At 63.4% G+C, this 16,451-nt stretch overlaps 3 protein-coding genes across 4 annotated transcripts; 1 reads left to right on the plus strand and 2 right to left on the minus strand.

The window, feature by feature from the left end:
- Positions 1-25: 25 nt before the first annotated feature.
- Positions 26-1,591, minus strand: CHLRE_12g553702v5 (uncharacterized protein). The gene is made up of 2 exons (XM_043069051.1): positions 1,416-1,591; positions 26-630 (listed from the first exon to the last, which is right to left on the minus strand). The coding sequence occupies exon 2, from the start codon at positions 580-582 to the stop codon at positions 331-333; it is 252 nt and encodes an 83-aa protein (XP_042918943.1). The 5' UTR covers positions 583-630; positions 1,416-1,591; the 3' UTR covers positions 26-330.
- Positions 1,592-1,921: 330 nt separating this feature from the next.
- Positions 1,922-10,074, plus strand: CHLRE_12g553650v5 (uncharacterized protein). Of its 2 annotated transcripts, XM_043069047.1 has the most exons (8): positions 1,922-2,274; positions 2,389-2,457; positions 2,742-2,764; positions 2,950-2,999; positions 3,102-3,150; positions 3,392-3,545; positions 5,154-5,341; positions 5,649-9,073. In XM_043069047.1, exons 2-8 carry the CDS (start codon positions 2,428-2,430, stop codon positions 8,806-8,808), a joined length of 3,654 nt encoding a protein of 1,217 aa, XP_042918944.1. In that variant the 5' UTR covers positions 1,922-2,274; positions 2,389-2,427; the 3' UTR covers positions 8,809-9,073. The 2 variants fall into 2 exon arrangements, with proteins under 2 accessions (XP_042918944.1, XP_042918945.1); XM_043069048.1 differs by lacking the exons at positions 1,922-2,274; positions 2,389-2,457; positions 2,742-2,764 and having other exon boundaries at positions 2,982-2,999; positions 5,649-10,074.
- A 123-nt stretch (positions 10,075-10,197) lies between these two features.
- Positions 10,198-16,391, minus strand: CHLRE_12g553600v5 (uncharacterized protein). The gene is made up of 8 exons (XM_043069046.1): positions 16,153-16,391; positions 15,879-15,916; positions 14,699-15,643; positions 13,962-14,350; positions 13,337-13,531; positions 12,769-12,882; positions 12,370-12,468; positions 10,198-12,063 (listed from the first exon to the last, which is right to left on the minus strand). Exons 1-8 carry the CDS (start codon positions 16,266-16,268, stop codon positions 11,833-11,835), a joined length of 2,127 nt encoding a protein of 708 aa, XP_042918946.1. The 5' UTR covers positions 16,269-16,391; the 3' UTR covers positions 10,198-11,832.
- Between the last annotated feature and the right edge of the window lie 60 nt (positions 16,392-16,451).

The following is a 16,451-nucleotide window of genomic DNA, read 5'->3' on the forward strand; positions in this document are numbered from 1 at the left end:
AGCACTATCACTCCGTGCCATCAGCGGTCCTTTTCTGAGACTTCGGTCACACGCGGAATCCCATCCATGGACAAGTGTTCCCCGGTCACGGGAAAAGGGGCTGAGCCCCTCCACAGTCTGAGGCCGAACAACCTCATCGCCCGGACATAGCCGGGGTCGGTTTCCACAGGCACATAGCCAAACCAGGTGCCTAGCAATCGCGATGCCACAGCAGAGCCAACCGCAGCCAGACGTAGCACAGTTGTCAACAGCCGCACTACTTGTCATGCCGCTACGCATGCCCTACCAGCCCCACCGCGGACCGCTACCTAGACACCGCCAGCCGGCTCCTCAGCCTGCGCGCTTGCACCGCTTCTTGGGCGGCGCTGCGCTCTCCTCCTCCACGTGGCCTTTCCCGCCCCCTCCGCTACCAAGATGCGCGCACGCGCCGCCGCCGCTGCCGCTGCCGCCGCCGCCGCTGCCGCTGCCGCCGCCGCCGCTGCCGCCGCCGCCGCCGCCGCTGCCGCCGCCGCCGCTGCCGCCGCCGCCGCCGCCGCCGCCGCCAGTCTGCAGCGATGCAGGTCGCTTGTGCCCCAGCAGCATTTCCACCAGCGCGTGCCGGATGTTGGTTGCGGAGTTGACGTCACGTCCCTGCACCGTCGGGAGGGTAGAGTGAGTGAGTCCCACTGAGCCCACGACTGAGCCGTCACCCAGCCGTCACCCAGCCATCACCCACTGAGCCCCACTGAGCCCACGACTGCGCCCCACTGAGCCCCACTGAGCCCCACTGAGCCGTCACCCAGCCAGCCACCACCCACTGAGCCCCACTGAGCCGCCACCCAGCCACCCATCCATCGCCCAGCCAGCCGCCCGCCCACAAAGTGGACTCACCCACACCGTCCCGCAGTGGTTGCACACTTGGACTTGGTGAGCACGTAAGCCCCCCCATGGTACGACCGCCTGCAGGCAGCGCTGCCCTAAAAAAATTTTGCGTTTGGGTGCCGCGCATCTACGCAGGTGTCTGGCCACTTTTGGCGCAAGAATGGGGGAAGCGTAGACGTTTTGGGGGCTTGGGGGCTTAAGTGTAGATGCCGCGGTCAGGGTCATCTACGCATGTGTAGATGCCGGGCGCCTGAGGGCATCTATAAGATACGAGCACTGGCCCAGCTGTGTCAATGCGCACGTGTTGAATGCGGAGACATGTCCCGACATGTCCACGCCCGGATGCACAACTTAGCCCTCCCACTCTTTGTTTGTGCTTATTACGTCATAATGTGCACATATGAGCCTCGTACTGCTGCGTTTGGCCCCTAGTTTTGCTTGTGGGACGCTTCCCGAAATCCGCCAGGATGGGCTCCCGCGTGGGCTCCCGAAACCCGACGGACTCCAGGGACGAGGACCGACCCCCCAACTTTGGCGGCCCAGAACTTCCTCACCAGACCCCCCCTTTAAAACTAAAAGTACGTGCATAATGCTCTCCTGAAGCTCTGTAATATTGAGCATGGGGTAAGAACCTGAGCTTTCTACCCCCTCGAGTGAACATGGAAATGCTAAAACGCGAATGCGAGTGCAGGCGGCAGCGGAGGTTGTTGTCGCTTGCAAGCAGCAACATATTGTAATCTGATAGCAAAGCATGTGCTTGCTGCCGAGGAAGGGTTGCGCGGGGCTGGCGCTTCACACACCCTTGCTGGCTGCATCTGCCCCCTGTCAGGCACCCTGCTGCGTCACAGCCCATACGCCCATACGTGACAGTGTTTGCTCAAGTGCCTCGCTTAGCCATCCGGCCTGTCGGAAGCCAACGTTGATCTTCGGGAGCCTCCGCGGGCAGCAACGAGAGCCCTGGCCGCACCATTCGTACGCCCCTTCCCCCAAAGCCGCGGCTGCTGTTCAACAGCAGGTACTCACAAACTGTGCATATATGTAGTTTCCAGGTGTTTCGAGAAGCACGCTCCCGTCACTTATGCAACGAGCATGGCCATAGTGAGAAGCGCGTACCTAACGGCTGAAATCGCTCGGGTTTTCCTGCTAAAGCAAATAGATTGTATCTCAATGCGTTTCATCATTTCCGAATCAAGTTGTAAGTTGGCATTTACGCAGTGAGAACAGGAAGTCCTTGCAAACTGAAGTTTGCCGGCGCTTGACCTTAACAGCTAGCAGCTGTATGCATATAATATGTAATCGAACTGCTAAGGCAGCTTAGGCCGAGGCGGGGCGGGGCGCGCTCTATTAGTCGTTTCCTGGCGACCGATGGCTCCACGGCCACTACAAGTCGTGGTTCTGGGCGACGTGTCGTGCGTAAGTGTGTTAGGCCGCACGCTTGTTGAAGTTGCTTGGTGTCAGCAATAGAAGCTTTACCGTCGAGAAGTGCGCATCGCTCATCGCCAAACTATTTGTGTGTTCATCCCGCAGCCATGGTGCTACATCTCAAAGCGCAGGCTCAGTACAGCTATGTCCATCTGTGCGCAAGCCAGCTTCGAGGTGTGTTCCGATGAAATTTGGATATGCGGCTGCACTTCACGCACACGTCAAACTTAGGCGCATTCATGTACACTAGGCCGATTCCTGAGCAGCGTTGCATCTGGTGATGGTTGGAGGCCGTCAGAGTCACCAAACCCTACAGTTGGCACGCATGCCCGCCCGCGCTGACCCGGCAGTTAGGTTCACGTTGTACACAGGGGACATCAGCTGGCCCTTCGGTTTGATAGCCGAATCACGCTGCTAAGTATATTTCGCCGCCGGGTTTCCCCCTTGTTGCCCTGCAGGTGCACTGGGTTCCATTCTCATGGTAGGAAAGGATGAAACCGGGTGTATGTGCTGGGGGCGCACAGCTAGCTAACTTATAGCTGACAGCCTGAGATTGAGGGTAATCGACCGTGTCGTCGGCGGTTAGCTCGGTGGTCTCACTTCCGGGGATCCATTGAAGCACAATGGCGGCTTGCAGGGCTTGATGACCCCCTTGCTTTTCCTCAGGGGCCCAAACGCACCCAAGGAGGGAGTCTCAAAGTGGGAATACCTCACAGGTATGTGTGGTGGTTGCTCCTGGTTGCATTCGGCACTTGCTTCGGTGCATGCATTACGTGCCCGTTGCCGTTGAACACACATCCTTGCATCCCCGCGTGCAGGCGTGGTGGGTGCGCAGAAGCTGCAGGAGCTGTATCCCGTCGCGTCCAAGTGAGTGGTCCCGCACCGCCGCGAACACACCCCTGCCTTCCGCTTGCCGTCGCCCTTGCGCGCTGTCCTCGACCCTGCCGTGAACCCCATACCCTTAGACTTTGCCACTCCCAGCCCAGCTCACACCCACCTCTAAAGCAGAGCAACAGCAGCTGCGCCTCCCGCGGACCGCGCATTTGTCCACACGCGCCATCGGCACGGACGTCTCTTTACCCCTGCCCACCGCCAACGTGTTTTACAGGGCCTATGAGAAGGAGGGTCTGCGCCTCACGCTGGAGGGGCTGACGGGGTGCAACATGGACGCGCACCGACTGCTGGCCTGGGCCGCAGACCGGCACGGCCACCGCCGCGCCTGGGACCTGCTGGAGGGCATCTACAACGCCTACCACTGCCACGTGCGTGTGGGGGCGTTGGGGGGGGTTGAATGGGGGGGTTGGGGGTGGGGGTTTGGATGTGTGTGTGTGTGTGTGTGTGCGTGTGTGCGTGTGTGCGTGTGTGCGTGTGTGCATGTGTGTGTGTGTTAAAGAGCACAAGGAAAACGTTGCGCAAAGACAGTGTATGCGATGCAGCAAAGCGACGGTTTACGGATGTTACCTGAAGTTACCTCGCATACCTGCTGCGGTGAGCCGCCGGTCTTACCAACCGGAAATCGCGCAACCCCCGCTACTCTAACCTCGAGGGGGGATTAGTGTCCACACGCTCTCAAGGGTGCAAACCCATGCATGTGCTCACGGTACCGTGAGGCCCAGGCACTCCTACAATTCCTAGCTCCGCGTCGCTACTCCTGGCCGCTAAGTCCAAGCTCCCGCCCAATCCTCGATGAAATTCTCACCTACGAGCGAATAAGAAAACAACAGAGCACAGGGCGGCAGCAGGGGAGTGTCACGAACAAGAGCGAAGGAACATGTTAGCGCGGCGGCGCGCGACGAGCAAGAGCAAACATGCAGCCCAGTCCCAGCCCAATTAACTATACTAGGGGTTGCGCGATTTAGGAAAGAGACGGAGGGTGGGCGACCACGAGCAAATAAACAGGTGGGGGACGGCATGGGCGCATGCATGACGGCAAATGCAAATGGGGTGTCAGCACCATGGGCTGGCGGGGGAAAACCCCCGCTCCCCACTCCACGGTGTGACGGAGGCGGCACACGCTAGGTACTCCCCTCATGCGGCCATGTAGCACCAGGTCCAAGTACACGCACAGCTTATGGGGACGTCGATGCCGCGGGGCAGCGGCATGGGGAGGGTGGGCCCAAAGTCAGTACAGGTTATGGCGCAAATCAGAGGAACGCGACAAGCAGGAGGAACACGGCGCACCCGGGGCGCCACAAGGCCCCCAGCCCGGTCCCCGACCCCGCGGAACGGGCTCCAGGCCTAGTGCCCAAAACTCCGACAAGATAGCAATTTTCGGTAGCATCGTCCAGACGCGACGGCACGCAGCACAGCACTGAGTAGGACGCCGAAAATTACCCTTCGACAGATTTGTGAGCATAGGGCAATTTCACCACCAGAAATTGTCCATACACTCACAAATCAAGTCGCTAAAACACGAGCCCTAGAGGCCCCGGCACGCCCGCGGGACATGAACCGGCTCGCGCACTTGTGTTAAAGAGCACAAGGAAAACGTTGCGCAAAGACAGTGTATGCGATGCAGCAAAGCGACGGTGTGTGTGTGTGTGTGTGTGCGTGCGTGCGTGCGTGCGTGCGTGCGTGTGTATGTACGTGCGTGCGTGCTTGCGTGTGTGTACGGTATGTCAGAGGGCACAAGAAGGGAGTGGGCCATCCAAGGGCAAGGAGGAGGTGGGTGATGCTTTAGATGCGGTGTTCCCAGCAAGCAACATGAAGGACAAATTGCGGGTGTTGTATACTCAAGTCATAAGAGGATGCAACGCCAAGACACCTTAGGACCAAAGCAAAGCCATGGAAGGGAAAAGGAGCAGAGGGCGCCTGCACCCGCACCACGCATTCCCGCCAAACCCCCTTCCCGCTCCTGCCGCCACCTACAGGGTCTGTATGTGGGCAGCTCGCCTGAGGGCCACGTGAACCTGCTGGCGGCGGCGGAGCGGGCCGGCCTGCCGCGGGCCGAGGCGGCGGCGGTGCTGGCAGAGCCGGGGGTGTATGCGGAGCGTGTGCAGTCGGACATGGCTGCACACAAGGGAGTCAAGGCCATACCGCGGGTGGAGATCGCCGGGAGGTGGGCCGGGAAGGCTGGTGTGTATGTGTGTGTGTGTGTGTGTGTGTGCGTGCGTGCGTGTGTGTGTGTGTATGCGTGTGTGTTGTGCGTGCGCGTGTTGTGTGTGTGTGTGCGTGTTTGTTTGTGCGTGTGAGGAGGGCTGGAGGGTTCGTGGATGGGCAAGCCGCGCGCAGGACAAGGAGGACGGCTGCGGCACAAGTGCCATACGCTTTGCTCTCGTCTAGGCATGCTGCTGCCGCCGTCGCAAGCTCCCTGACCGCCGCCCCTGACTCCGCCACCCGCCCCTGACTCCGCCGCCGCCCCACAGGCTACGCCTGTCTGGCTGCAAGACTGTGGAGCAGTACGTCACCGCCATTCGCGCCGCGCTGAGGGACATGGAGGACGAGCAGGCGCCGGCGGCAGGAAGCCCGAGGTGTGCGCGGCAGCGCGAGGACGCCGCCGGCACCGCCCTGCTGCCGCAGCTGCACTCGGCGCCCTGCTCCCCCTGGCCCAGCGCTGGCGCCCTCAGGCCACAGCCGCAGCCGCGGTCCGGCTCACCCGTGCCACAGGCCCAGCTGCCGTCGCAGCCCAAACCACAGGCGCAGCAGTCGCAGCCGCCGCCGCACCCGCCTCAGCAGCCACCGTCGCCGCAGGCTCGGCCGCTGGCGGCAACCGGTTCCCCACCGCGATGCCAGGCGCAGGCGCAGGCGCCGGGTCCGGGCGCGGGGTCAGGGTCAGGGCCGGGTCCGAAGCGGGCCTCCCCGTCCTTGACCTTGGCTGCGACGCGTTCGCCTGCGGCCAACCCGCTGCAGCAGCTGCTTCAGGCGCACGCCGCCGCCGCCGCCACCACCTCCCGCTTCCAGCGCAGCTCCTCCGGACCCCACATGCTGCACCACCGCACGCTCACAGGCGGCGGCGGCGGCGGCGGGGTTGGGGTTGGGGATGGTGGTACGGCCGGTGGCGGCCGGCCGCAGCAGGCTTCGGGGCTGCGCACCACACGGCGTCAGTTTGGCTCGGGCTTGCATGCGGACTGCTCCGCGCACGCGGGCACAGAGGTCCTGCAGGTGCGTGTGACCGCAGCGCCGGGAGTGGAATCGGGCTGCCCCTCCGCCTCCGCACCCGTCACGTGGATGGATAGTGTGGAGCCAATGAGTCCGACGGAGGGATTGCCCAGCGCCGGCGCCTCTGCAAGCATCGACGGCACCGGCGCCGGCAGCGATGGCCGCGGAGGCGGCCGCACGCCAGGCGCTTTTGCCAAGTCCTCCGATGGCGGCGTGACGGGCGGGGGCTGCCCTGCCGCCGCCTCCCCACGCACCCGAATGGCTCGTGTCAGCAGCGACCGAGACGGCCCAAGCTCCGCCGGAGCTGCTTCCTATAGCTCGCCGGTTCGCGGCGCCTATGGTGTGATGGATGTGGCAGTCGAGGATGTGTCAAGCCCGGTGGGCTCGCCCGCGGAGCAGCAGCAGCAGCCACGGCGGTACCGCCGCCCGCCGGCGAAAGGCAAGTCCCTGTTGCAGCTGGTGCGGAGCGATCTGGCGGCGGGCGCTGGAGCTGGCGGCGGCGGCGGTGGTGGTGTGTTGGTGGGAGGCGACCGATCAGAGCGTGTGGAATCAGCGGTACAAGTCTTACAGCTGCTGCACAGCAACCTACTTGGCGGCGGTGGTGCAAGCAGCGGCAGCAGTGGTGGCGGCGGCGGGCGCGATGTGTCGCCCTCATCACGCAGCCTATTGGCGGGGCGGCTGGGTGTGGGAGGTTCCAGCAACCGTGTGCGTGTTGGCGCCACAGACCGCGAGGGGGCTCTCATTGCCACAGCGCTTCAGCGCAAGACGTTCAGGGAGCGGGTCGTGGCTTCGTCCGACGGCACCACGGACGTGTTCCCGCAGCCGGGAATGCTGGGCTCGCCGGGTGAGGACGGCGGCGTGGGCGGCGGCGGCGTGGGCAGGCTGGGCAGGGCCGCGGCCATGGCCGTGCGCGCGGCTGGTGGCGGCGGCGGTGGTGGTGATGGTGATGGTGATCGATCGGCTGCCGTGACGTCACCGGGAGGCCCGACTGCTGGCGGCTCGGGGCCAACGCTCAAGCACGGCGCCACTGGCCGGAGTCTGTTGGGCGTTGGCAGCACCAGCAGCCACCACCACCTGCACCACCACTACCAGCACCCACACCAGCACAGCCCGCAGAGGGTGCAGTACGATCGCAGTGCGTCGCTTGGGCTCGGCGGCGGCGTCAGCCCGAGCGGCGGCAGCGGCGTCAGCCCGAGCGGCGGCGGCGCAGGCAGCGACAGCGGCAGCACCGGCGCCGGCGCCGGCGGGCTTGCCAACTCAGCTCCCGGCCCGCCGACTCGCTTCAGTTGTAACGGCGGTGCGGCCTTGATCCCCAGCATGGTGGGCGGGGCGGCGGCGGCGGTGGCGACGGTTGGCAGTGGTGGACAGGTGGTTGGCGGCGCAGGCACGAACCGGAGCCTGAGTCCGGGCAACCAAGTGTTGCATGTTAGTCCGAGCGGACGCCTGCCCGCAACGCAAGAAGCCGGCGGTCGTGCCGCAGATGCGGTGGGCGCCGCGCCGCCGCACTTCGCCTCCGGCCCGTTGACGCTGGCAGCGGCGCCGCCGGCGCCGCCCGCTGGCGGCGCCACGTCAACTGGCGCCGCCGCCGCCGCCGGCGCCATGCCTCCGCCGGTCCGGCTGGTGCTGGATACCGCCGCGTCTGCAGGCGGCCGCGGCGCAGCCGCCGGCAGCAGCGACGGCCGCGATTCGCAAGGCGTGCCTCTTGCTCACACCGGCGGCCTGAACACTGTCGCACTCAGCCCCGGCGGTGGCGCCTCCTCCCGGCTTGTGTCTGCAAGCCGCAGCCCGTCCGGCGCGCCGCCCTCACCCTCCGTGCTGTCTCTCACCCCCAGGCTGGCCCTCAGTGAGGTCGCTGCTGTGACTTCGCTGTTATCAGGCTCTCCGCGGGCGGGCGGCACGGCGGGCGCCGCCGGGTCAGGCGCCACGCCGACGCCGTCGCCGCCGCACTCTCACGCGTCAAACAAGGTGGCGCCGGCGCCGGTCACAATCAGCGTGTCTGCCCGGTTGCCGGAGGTGGCGGCACCGCCATCCGGCCCGGCGCCACAGCTTCTGCTGTCGAGTTCCTCCGCGCCGGCGGTGGCCCAGCCGCCGTCGCCGCAGGCTCTACAGCCGCAGCCGCCGTCGCAGCCGCAGGCGCTGCAGCCGCCGCAGCCGGCAGGCAGCAAGCCGGCGGGCCGCGTGGTGACGCTCACGGGGACTCGGGCCGTGGGTGCCGGCAGTGTGCCGTCGGTGGCAGGGCCGTCGTCGCCGGGAACTGGGTCGGGCTGGGCCGGGGCGCCCGGGCCCGCAGCCGGGGCCGCAGCTAACGGGGAAAGCCGCACCACGTCTGGCAACAGCAGTATCGGCGACGGCGCTAGTAGCGCGGGCGGCAGCCGCAGAAAGCTCAAGAGCTTCCTGCCGCCGCTGCTGGCGCGCCTCTTTGGGTAGCATCGGAGAAATCGAGCGGCCTAGATGGACTGCTTTATCGGCTACAGCCGTTTTAATGACCGTTTCAATGCAGCGCATGCCTGCATACATTCAGCGCATTCCATTATCTTTGCACCATTCCCAGCCTTCCGTTTCTCATTGCACATGATCGCACCATTTCAAGCATCCTGCACTCCAATCGATACTTGTGGGAGGAAGGCCTGACGGCGCGTAAGCCCCATACACTAAGGTTACACCCGAGCTTGTCATCAAGTCCTTTTACGGCGTTTCCTGCTACATTACTCCATGCGTTCTTTCCTGGGGCATCTCACAGGACCAAGTGACGATAACGCTCCTCAGTGGCTACTGCAGCAATCGCAGCCCGCTTTTGGAGCCATAGTTGCAACAGTTGTTATACGCAAGACGTACACGCATGCTACTAACTGTTGGGTGTTGAGACAGTGTGACCTTTTTATATTGCGGCTGGAATGCTTTCATGCACATGCTCCTGCACTCGATTGGGCTGATGATTAAATAGTGGGGATGCCCACGGGGGATGCCCTTGGTGTGGAATACGGGCTGCACGGCACGCCTGGCATAACTCTGGCAGAGACGGAGTGATTTTACAACTTCCCATGTTGCAAACAAGCAGTAAAAAAGCAAGTAATTGTGTTTTGACTCGATGTTGCGGGCGACGAAGACACCAAGAAAAGCGGCTGTGATACGACCGATGTGCGTGAGACCGTGTGAGACTCAAGAGATGGGTAGGCGGAGAAGTGTTGACAGCGTTTCCAGGGGGGGGTTAGAATCTTCCGAAACAGACCCCATGCCTCAAATGGATAGAGCTCAACGAGAAAATCACGAATCCGCTTTCAAAATCGAAAATGGGTTTCTGGGTGCAAAGTTATGGATGCGGATGTTACAGAGGGGACAGTCCCAGCTCCCGAAGACGCCGAGCCATCACATGCTATCAGGGCCCAACCCACGCGGGTACCACTCTGGTCTTTTGCTGTGTCCAAACTTTGACAGCCTGGTAGACCCAACAGGTATCATCTGACCAGGCCGCCAGCATACCTACGGCTTCGTATCGTTGTGTAGTATACGGTTACTATGGTGCGGAGCTGAGCAGATGAAACCTGAAAGGCCGTACGGCTGCAGCCGTGCATGGGGTGTGCAATGGGACACGCAAATATTTTCGTCGTGAAAACTACAAGCGTGATAGCGTGACGGATAGCGTACGCACAGTGTATGCAGGATACGCAATCGCCACTGTAAAAGGAGTAGGCATCAGAAAGTTATGTGCACAATTGTCCGGGGGGGTGCGTGCTCCAAGCCAAACCCGCACGCTCGGAGGGCTCTGGGAGTCGCCCGAGGCAAATCCTACCGCAATATTTAGACGCCGCCTTTTTGTAGGTACATAACTTACATCATTAGTGGACATTAGCGCTCGGCAGAGGACAAAAGATGTTGGTCAGGGCTCAAGTCGCGAAATTGACCAGAGCCCATATCTCGCATAGGCGGTATTTTGGGCCTGTATCTAGTGCCGTCTACTAAGGTTCACCTATATATGTCATCCGGACAGCGTAGGGCGAATTCCAGTAAGTCCTGGCGAGCGCGACATTTAGCATTTCGACTTCGGCTCCCGCTCGAGTTTATGCCCGGAAATCATTCAGGGACCTTATTATATGTCACATGATAACATTTCGGCAGTCTAGGGCATTGGACACACGCAGTCCCTAGGGACTTGCCGGAGTGGTACCCGCGTGGCCCAACCCCGACTTTGCTGCAAACCCTCCCGCGGGCAAAGTCCGTGTGACTCCGCGCACAGTGAGTCCTAGCCAAGCCTCAACCCGCCAGAGCCCCACCGCTGTGCCTCAACGCCACAAGCCTAGGCACAGGAGTGCCGGGAAACGTCTAGGCCGCAGGACACACGCACAGCGCACGCACTAACCAGGGCGCAAGCGTCCAGGTACTAGAACGGTCGCCCACACGTGCATCCTGCCCACACACATAGCCACCAACCACGCACAACCTCTCACGGCGAGGGGGGCGGGGAATCAGCGTCATACGGCAAGCGCAAAACCATGCCGTCACCAACAGCCCGAGATATGAAGGGATGCGCAAACGGCACAGCGTCCCAACCCTTTGGCCTGATACCCAAAGTCACAAACGTCTGGAGACGACCCCAGAAGTCAGCTACGACGGCAAGTCCAATGCTCAGCACCCGGGCCGACGGCAGCTTCGCTCGCGCCGCCAACCCGGCCATAACCACACGCTGCCGACCAAAGTCCAGGGCAGACATAGCAGCGAGACACACCAAAGTTATGACCCCTCAAAGTGGCCGGTCGGTCGGTCGGTCGGGGGTCCCAAGAGGTTTTGCACAGGTTCGTCAGGTTCGTGCCAAGTTTTGTTCCTAGCGCTTCTGTCCTGCAGCACGCGGCGCAATGGGTGCAGCTCAACGATGCGTGCGTAGGTATACCCCAGACTCAGCACACGTGCATAGTTTGGGGCAGTTTGGGGAGGGGCATGTCGGCATTTCGGGAGATGCCTGGGGAACTGGTCAGGGACAGGCCGGTGCCGGCCGGGTTTTGCATGGATGAACGTGTCAGCACATTTCGTATCATCAAATAACATTGAAGTAAGCCGTTGCATAGCAGGCCAGTCTATCAGGATACTTGTCGGCAGCCGGGCCACATGTCCACATGTCGGTCGGCCAAAGTGTGTTCCCAAGGCGGATCATCAAACATAGCGATGGAGCTCACCGAGAGCAGTCAATTGGCACCAACCTGACAAAAAACTAAGGGGTTCTGAGGGGGTTTTGGGGGGTCGTACGGCAGGGGGGGTCGGTCGGTCGGTCGGTCGGGGGGTCGGGGGGTCCTGGCATGGGGTCAAAAAAGTTTGTTCCTACCCCCCCCCTGGCGTTTCCCACACTTCGACCTTCATAACAAACTTTCATCTGTAACAGCAATGGCATCAATGGCGCGCATGCTGCACCGGCAACGGCAACCCCCACTCGCGCGATCCTCAAATGTCCTCGACGCCTCATCACTCCGTCCCGCCGCCGACTTGCAGTACCCACGCCAGCACACCCGTCCTGGCCGCCAGACCCGAACCCGTGGCCAGCCGCCGCCGCGTCCCCGACATCCGCCGCAGCAGCCCCGGCTCCGTCAACAGCCCGCGGCCGTAGCGAGCAATGTGCGCCGCTGCCGCCGCCAGCTCCGCCCGCCGCGCCGCCGCGCCCTCAGCCCCGTGCACTCGCCGCGCCATGCTCGCCGCCTGCGGCCCCGTGCGGTCAAAGGAAAGATGAGTTACACAAAAGAGCGACACGGTTGCATTGACACGTCGTTGCCTGGGACGACAGTCAGAGAGGTGCTTTGAGATGTCGAGATGAATTTAAGAATACGTATTGTTGAAGGGCAACAGCACGAGCTTGGTTTTGGATTCAGCACCCGTGCTGGTGGCTGCCTGCGCGCCACCCACCCCAGCAAGTGCACAATCCCTCTCCGCATATTACACACCACAAGAAGCCACCACACGACCGACAACCCCAACACACAACCCACATCTGCCGCCCCCCCACACCTTGACTGCGGCTGTGACGTGTGCGTCGCTGCCGGGCGCCACCGCCTCCACCACCTCGGCCGTGGTCACCAACAGCTGCAGCCGCCGCTCAGGCGTGGCCTGTGCACACACGTGCGCAATGACACGGTACTGAGAAGCAGCGCCGGCGCGAGGACACACTTTGTATGGTATGCGATGCATGGGTAGGTGGTGTAGATGATGCCTTCCCTTTCGCCGATAGTGCCTTCCCACGCACACGCATACCGCATCCGTGCCTCTTTGTGCTCGCCAACACACACACGGCGCCCACCCCCCCACACATATATACCTGACACACACGCAAGTCCCCTACACACATACACACGCCCAGAACACACACTCTCATGCAAACACCCCACCCCCACCCCCACATGCACACACCTGCGTGCTGAGCTCCCCCAGCTCGCACGTGAGGCGCAGCACGCCCAGCACAGCGGCCAGCACCAGCAGCCGCCCACGCGGCGGCAGCTCCAGGTGGGCGCAGTTGCGCTCCACCTGAAGGGGGGGTTGCGGCAGTGGTGGTGGTGGTGATGGTGGTGGTGGTGGTGGTGGTGGTGGTGGTGGTGGTGGTGGTCGTCGGTTGGGTGGTGGCTGGTGGGGGAAGCAGCCGCAGCCGCAGCCGCAGCCGCAGCCGCAGCCGGGCAAGGGCATCATGGCTGCACGCTGCCACTCGTCACATGGGGTTGTGCGCAGTGTGTGCGCACACGCAACAGCACCCTCCCGCGGCGCCCCACCCTCCCAAGCCACGCCCCCAACGGTACGTTCCTACTGGACGTCAGCAATTCATTCTCGTGATTTAACCACTCCGTTCTTCACATGAACGCTTGCTTAACAAACCCCACTCTGCCATGCACCCACCACCCACCCACCCACCCACCCACCCACCCACCCACCCACCCACCCACGCCCACCCCCCCACCCACCCACACCCACACCCCTGCTCACGCACCTGCGCCAGAATGCCCTCCAGCCGCGCCAGCAGCTCCGCCTGCTGCTGCGCCGGCCGCGACGCCGCCGTCAGCACCGCATGCACGCCCGCCTCCAGCTCCGCCGCCACAGCTGTGCAGCTGTCGCGCAGCAGCAGGTGGTCGGGCGCGGCGGCGGCGGCGAAGCGGCCGCTGCCAAACGCCGCGTCCAGCAGCGCCTAGATGTTGGAGAAGCACATGGGGAAAGGGTCAACAACATGCTTCTCTCTGTGTGTGTGTGTGTGTGTGTGTGTGTGTGTGTGTGTGTGTGTGTGTGTGTGTGTGCGAGGGTATGTTAGGAAGCACACGAGAGGTTACACCGGGTGCGTTGCAGGGGATCCCACAGCCTGCGCCCGCACGCATGCCCCATGTTGGTCAGCCATCATCGGCGTCATGGGACCGCCCTCGCTCTTTTGCATTGGTTGGGTTTCGTTTGGGCTGGTACTTACAACCCCGGCCCCGCCGACGCCGCTCGCCCTGCTGCTCCACAACGCCTCGGCCCACATCCCATAAGTATGATCGCTTGCATCTAACACCTCTGCCTGTGCTCCGCTCGTTTTCGTTGGTTTTGGTTTAGTTTGAGCTGGTATTTACCCCCCCCCCCCGCACCTGCAGCAGCCCGGGGTTGCGGTGCCCCATGAGCGCCTCCGCCTTCGCCACGTCAGCCAGCGCACACTCCGACAACTCCGCCTCGGACACCGCCGCCGCCGAAGCAGCCAAAGCCACCCCTGTTGATTTCCCTTCCCCTGCTGCCCCTTCCCCTGCCGCTCCTGCCGATTCCCCTGCTCCTGCCGCTGCTCGTGCGCCTGTCGCCGCTGCTATCGCCTCCCGGACCGCCGCCGCCGTAGCGGCCCGTGCCGCCGCCCGCGCCGCCTCCAGCCCCGGCAGACGGCGGCTGGGGAAGTGCTCCTGCTCCATGAGGCAGCGGGGGCAGCAGCACACGAAGCCGTGGCTGGAGCGGAGGGCGGCGCGGCGGGCGGAAACGTCAGAGAACAGGCCTGTGGGGGGTTGGGAGGTTGGGTGGGCGTGGTGCGTGGGTGGGCGGGTCGGCAAGTGGGCAGTGAGGACGTGGCGGGGAATGGCGCCAGACGCAATCAAGCGTGCGTCGGCAGCGCCCCATGTGCGCGGTGCACAGGTGTACGACATAGCCACCACCTGCCAACGGCTGTCGGCTCCACGTACACGAGAGGCGTCCGCGGCCTGCCGGCACGTCGGCACGTCGGTACGATCGCTATCATCCCGATCCCACATCACACATCGTACACCGCACATCCCACCGTCCCATCCCACAACACATCAAACCGTCCGCATCCGAACCCAGCCCCCAACCCAACCCAAAGCCGCACCTGCGCTGAGGTATGACACGGTGACCTCCTCCCCCTCCAGCACCACCCGCCCCGCCCGCACATACAGCGCGCCCCCAACCACCAGCAGCGCCGCATTGGGCACACAGCTGTGATTCAACAACCCCAGCTCCGGCCACAGCCCCGCCACGCTCACGCCCTCGCTGCCGCCGCCGCGGCTACTGCCGCCGCCGTCGTTGGTGCTACTGCCGTCGTCGGCGTCATTCCTGCTGCTGCCGTTGGCGCCGCTACTGCTGTTCGGAAGCCCGTCCTCAAGGCCGAGGTCAACGTCGAGCAGCTCTGCTACAGCCGCATCCTCGCGTGCCTCGCAGTAGCTGTAGCGCGCCACCACGTCGACCACCAGGCCGCCCGAGCTACTGCTGCTACTGCCGCTGCTACTGCTGCCGCCAGCGGCCGTGGTCAGGAGCGGGCTGGTGAAGGTGCGCTTGGGCTCTGGGGCGCTGCCAAACAGCGCCGGCGGCAGAATATCGCTCCCGCTAACGTTTCCTTGCGCCTCTGACCCTCCACCCTCCTCATCCTGCTCCTCCGCTGCCGCCAGCAGCAGCTCCCTCGCCCGTGCCAGCAGCTCCCTCGAGCTCGGCACCGGCCCAACCGGCACCGACAGCGGTGCTACTGCCGCCGCCGCCCCCGCCCCTGTCTGCTGCACCGGCCCCGCCCTCGCACCCACTGCCTGGTTCACCGCGGCAGCTGCAGCCGCCGCCGCCGCCGCGGAGGCGGCGGCGGAGGCGGCGCAGCAGTCGGCTAGCAGCTGCAGCCAGCGCCGCTCGTACGGCGTCATACGCGGCCAGCGCTGCCGTAGCGCCGCCACCAGCTCCTCATTAGGCGGCGGCTCGCCAGGGGCGCCGTACAGTACTGCGAGTGGCAGTGAGGCGAGCAGCAGCTCGCCGGGCAGTACGTCCCGCGAAGCGCGCCAACCCAGGCCCTTGCCTGCGACACGACGGGTACGGATTGGTTTACACAGCGTGCAGTGGTAACGTGCGCTTTAATAAGAAATGTGTGTGTGTTGTGTGTTAGGAGATACTGAAGGGGATCTTAAGTATGTGTGGCGCGACGTGCTGCGCCCTAAACCTTGCTTCCTGGCAAGCAGGAAGGCAAGCACTAAGGACGGCACAGCAGCGACTGCCGCCAGCTAGTAACTCCTGCCCCCATTGATGCCACTTGCCAGGAATGAGGTCAAGTTGCATGGGACCCACAGCTCTCCTGTAAGAATTGTGGGGTACACGGGAGCTGTGAGCAGGCCCGTGGAGGCTATGGCCCATGGAAAACACCGTGCGGTCGCAGCTAGGGTTGGTGCCGCACGCAACACCCCTCCGTGTGCCCCGCGTCAGCCCCTTGCCATTTGCCCTGGCAACAGAACCATTAGTTCTGACAAAGGCTGCCATGCGAAAGTTCATATTTCTCTGAGTCCCGCGCGCAGGCCCAAGCCGGCCCCTTGCCTGGGCGTGAAGGCCTGGCTGGTCAGCATTTGAGTGGTCGTGCAGATGTCGACGGATGCTTCAGGACGGTTGCCGCGGGAGCGGGCCGTCACGTCTGCGCTGGCTGAAGCATACATTATATGACTGCAGCAGCGTCTATGGGTCCTACACCCCGAGACGGGGTTCCGTGCATACATACGCATTTTGTCTCTGAGTCGGTCCTTTGGAGAGCTTGCATAAGATTGTAATTATGTGAGATGATTATACTATCATCGCGTTCGCCTTTACCAATTGAGGGTGCCTAGGTGCCGCCGGCTTGG

Source organism: Chlamydomonas reinhardtii, chromosome 12 (assembly GCF_000002595.2).
Source record: "Chlamydomonas reinhardtii strain CC-503 cw92 mt+ chromosome 12, whole genome shotgun sequence".
NCBI classification, from domain to species: Eukaryota; Viridiplantae; Chlorophyta; class Chlorophyceae; order Chlamydomonadales; family Chlamydomonadaceae; genus Chlamydomonas; species Chlamydomonas reinhardtii.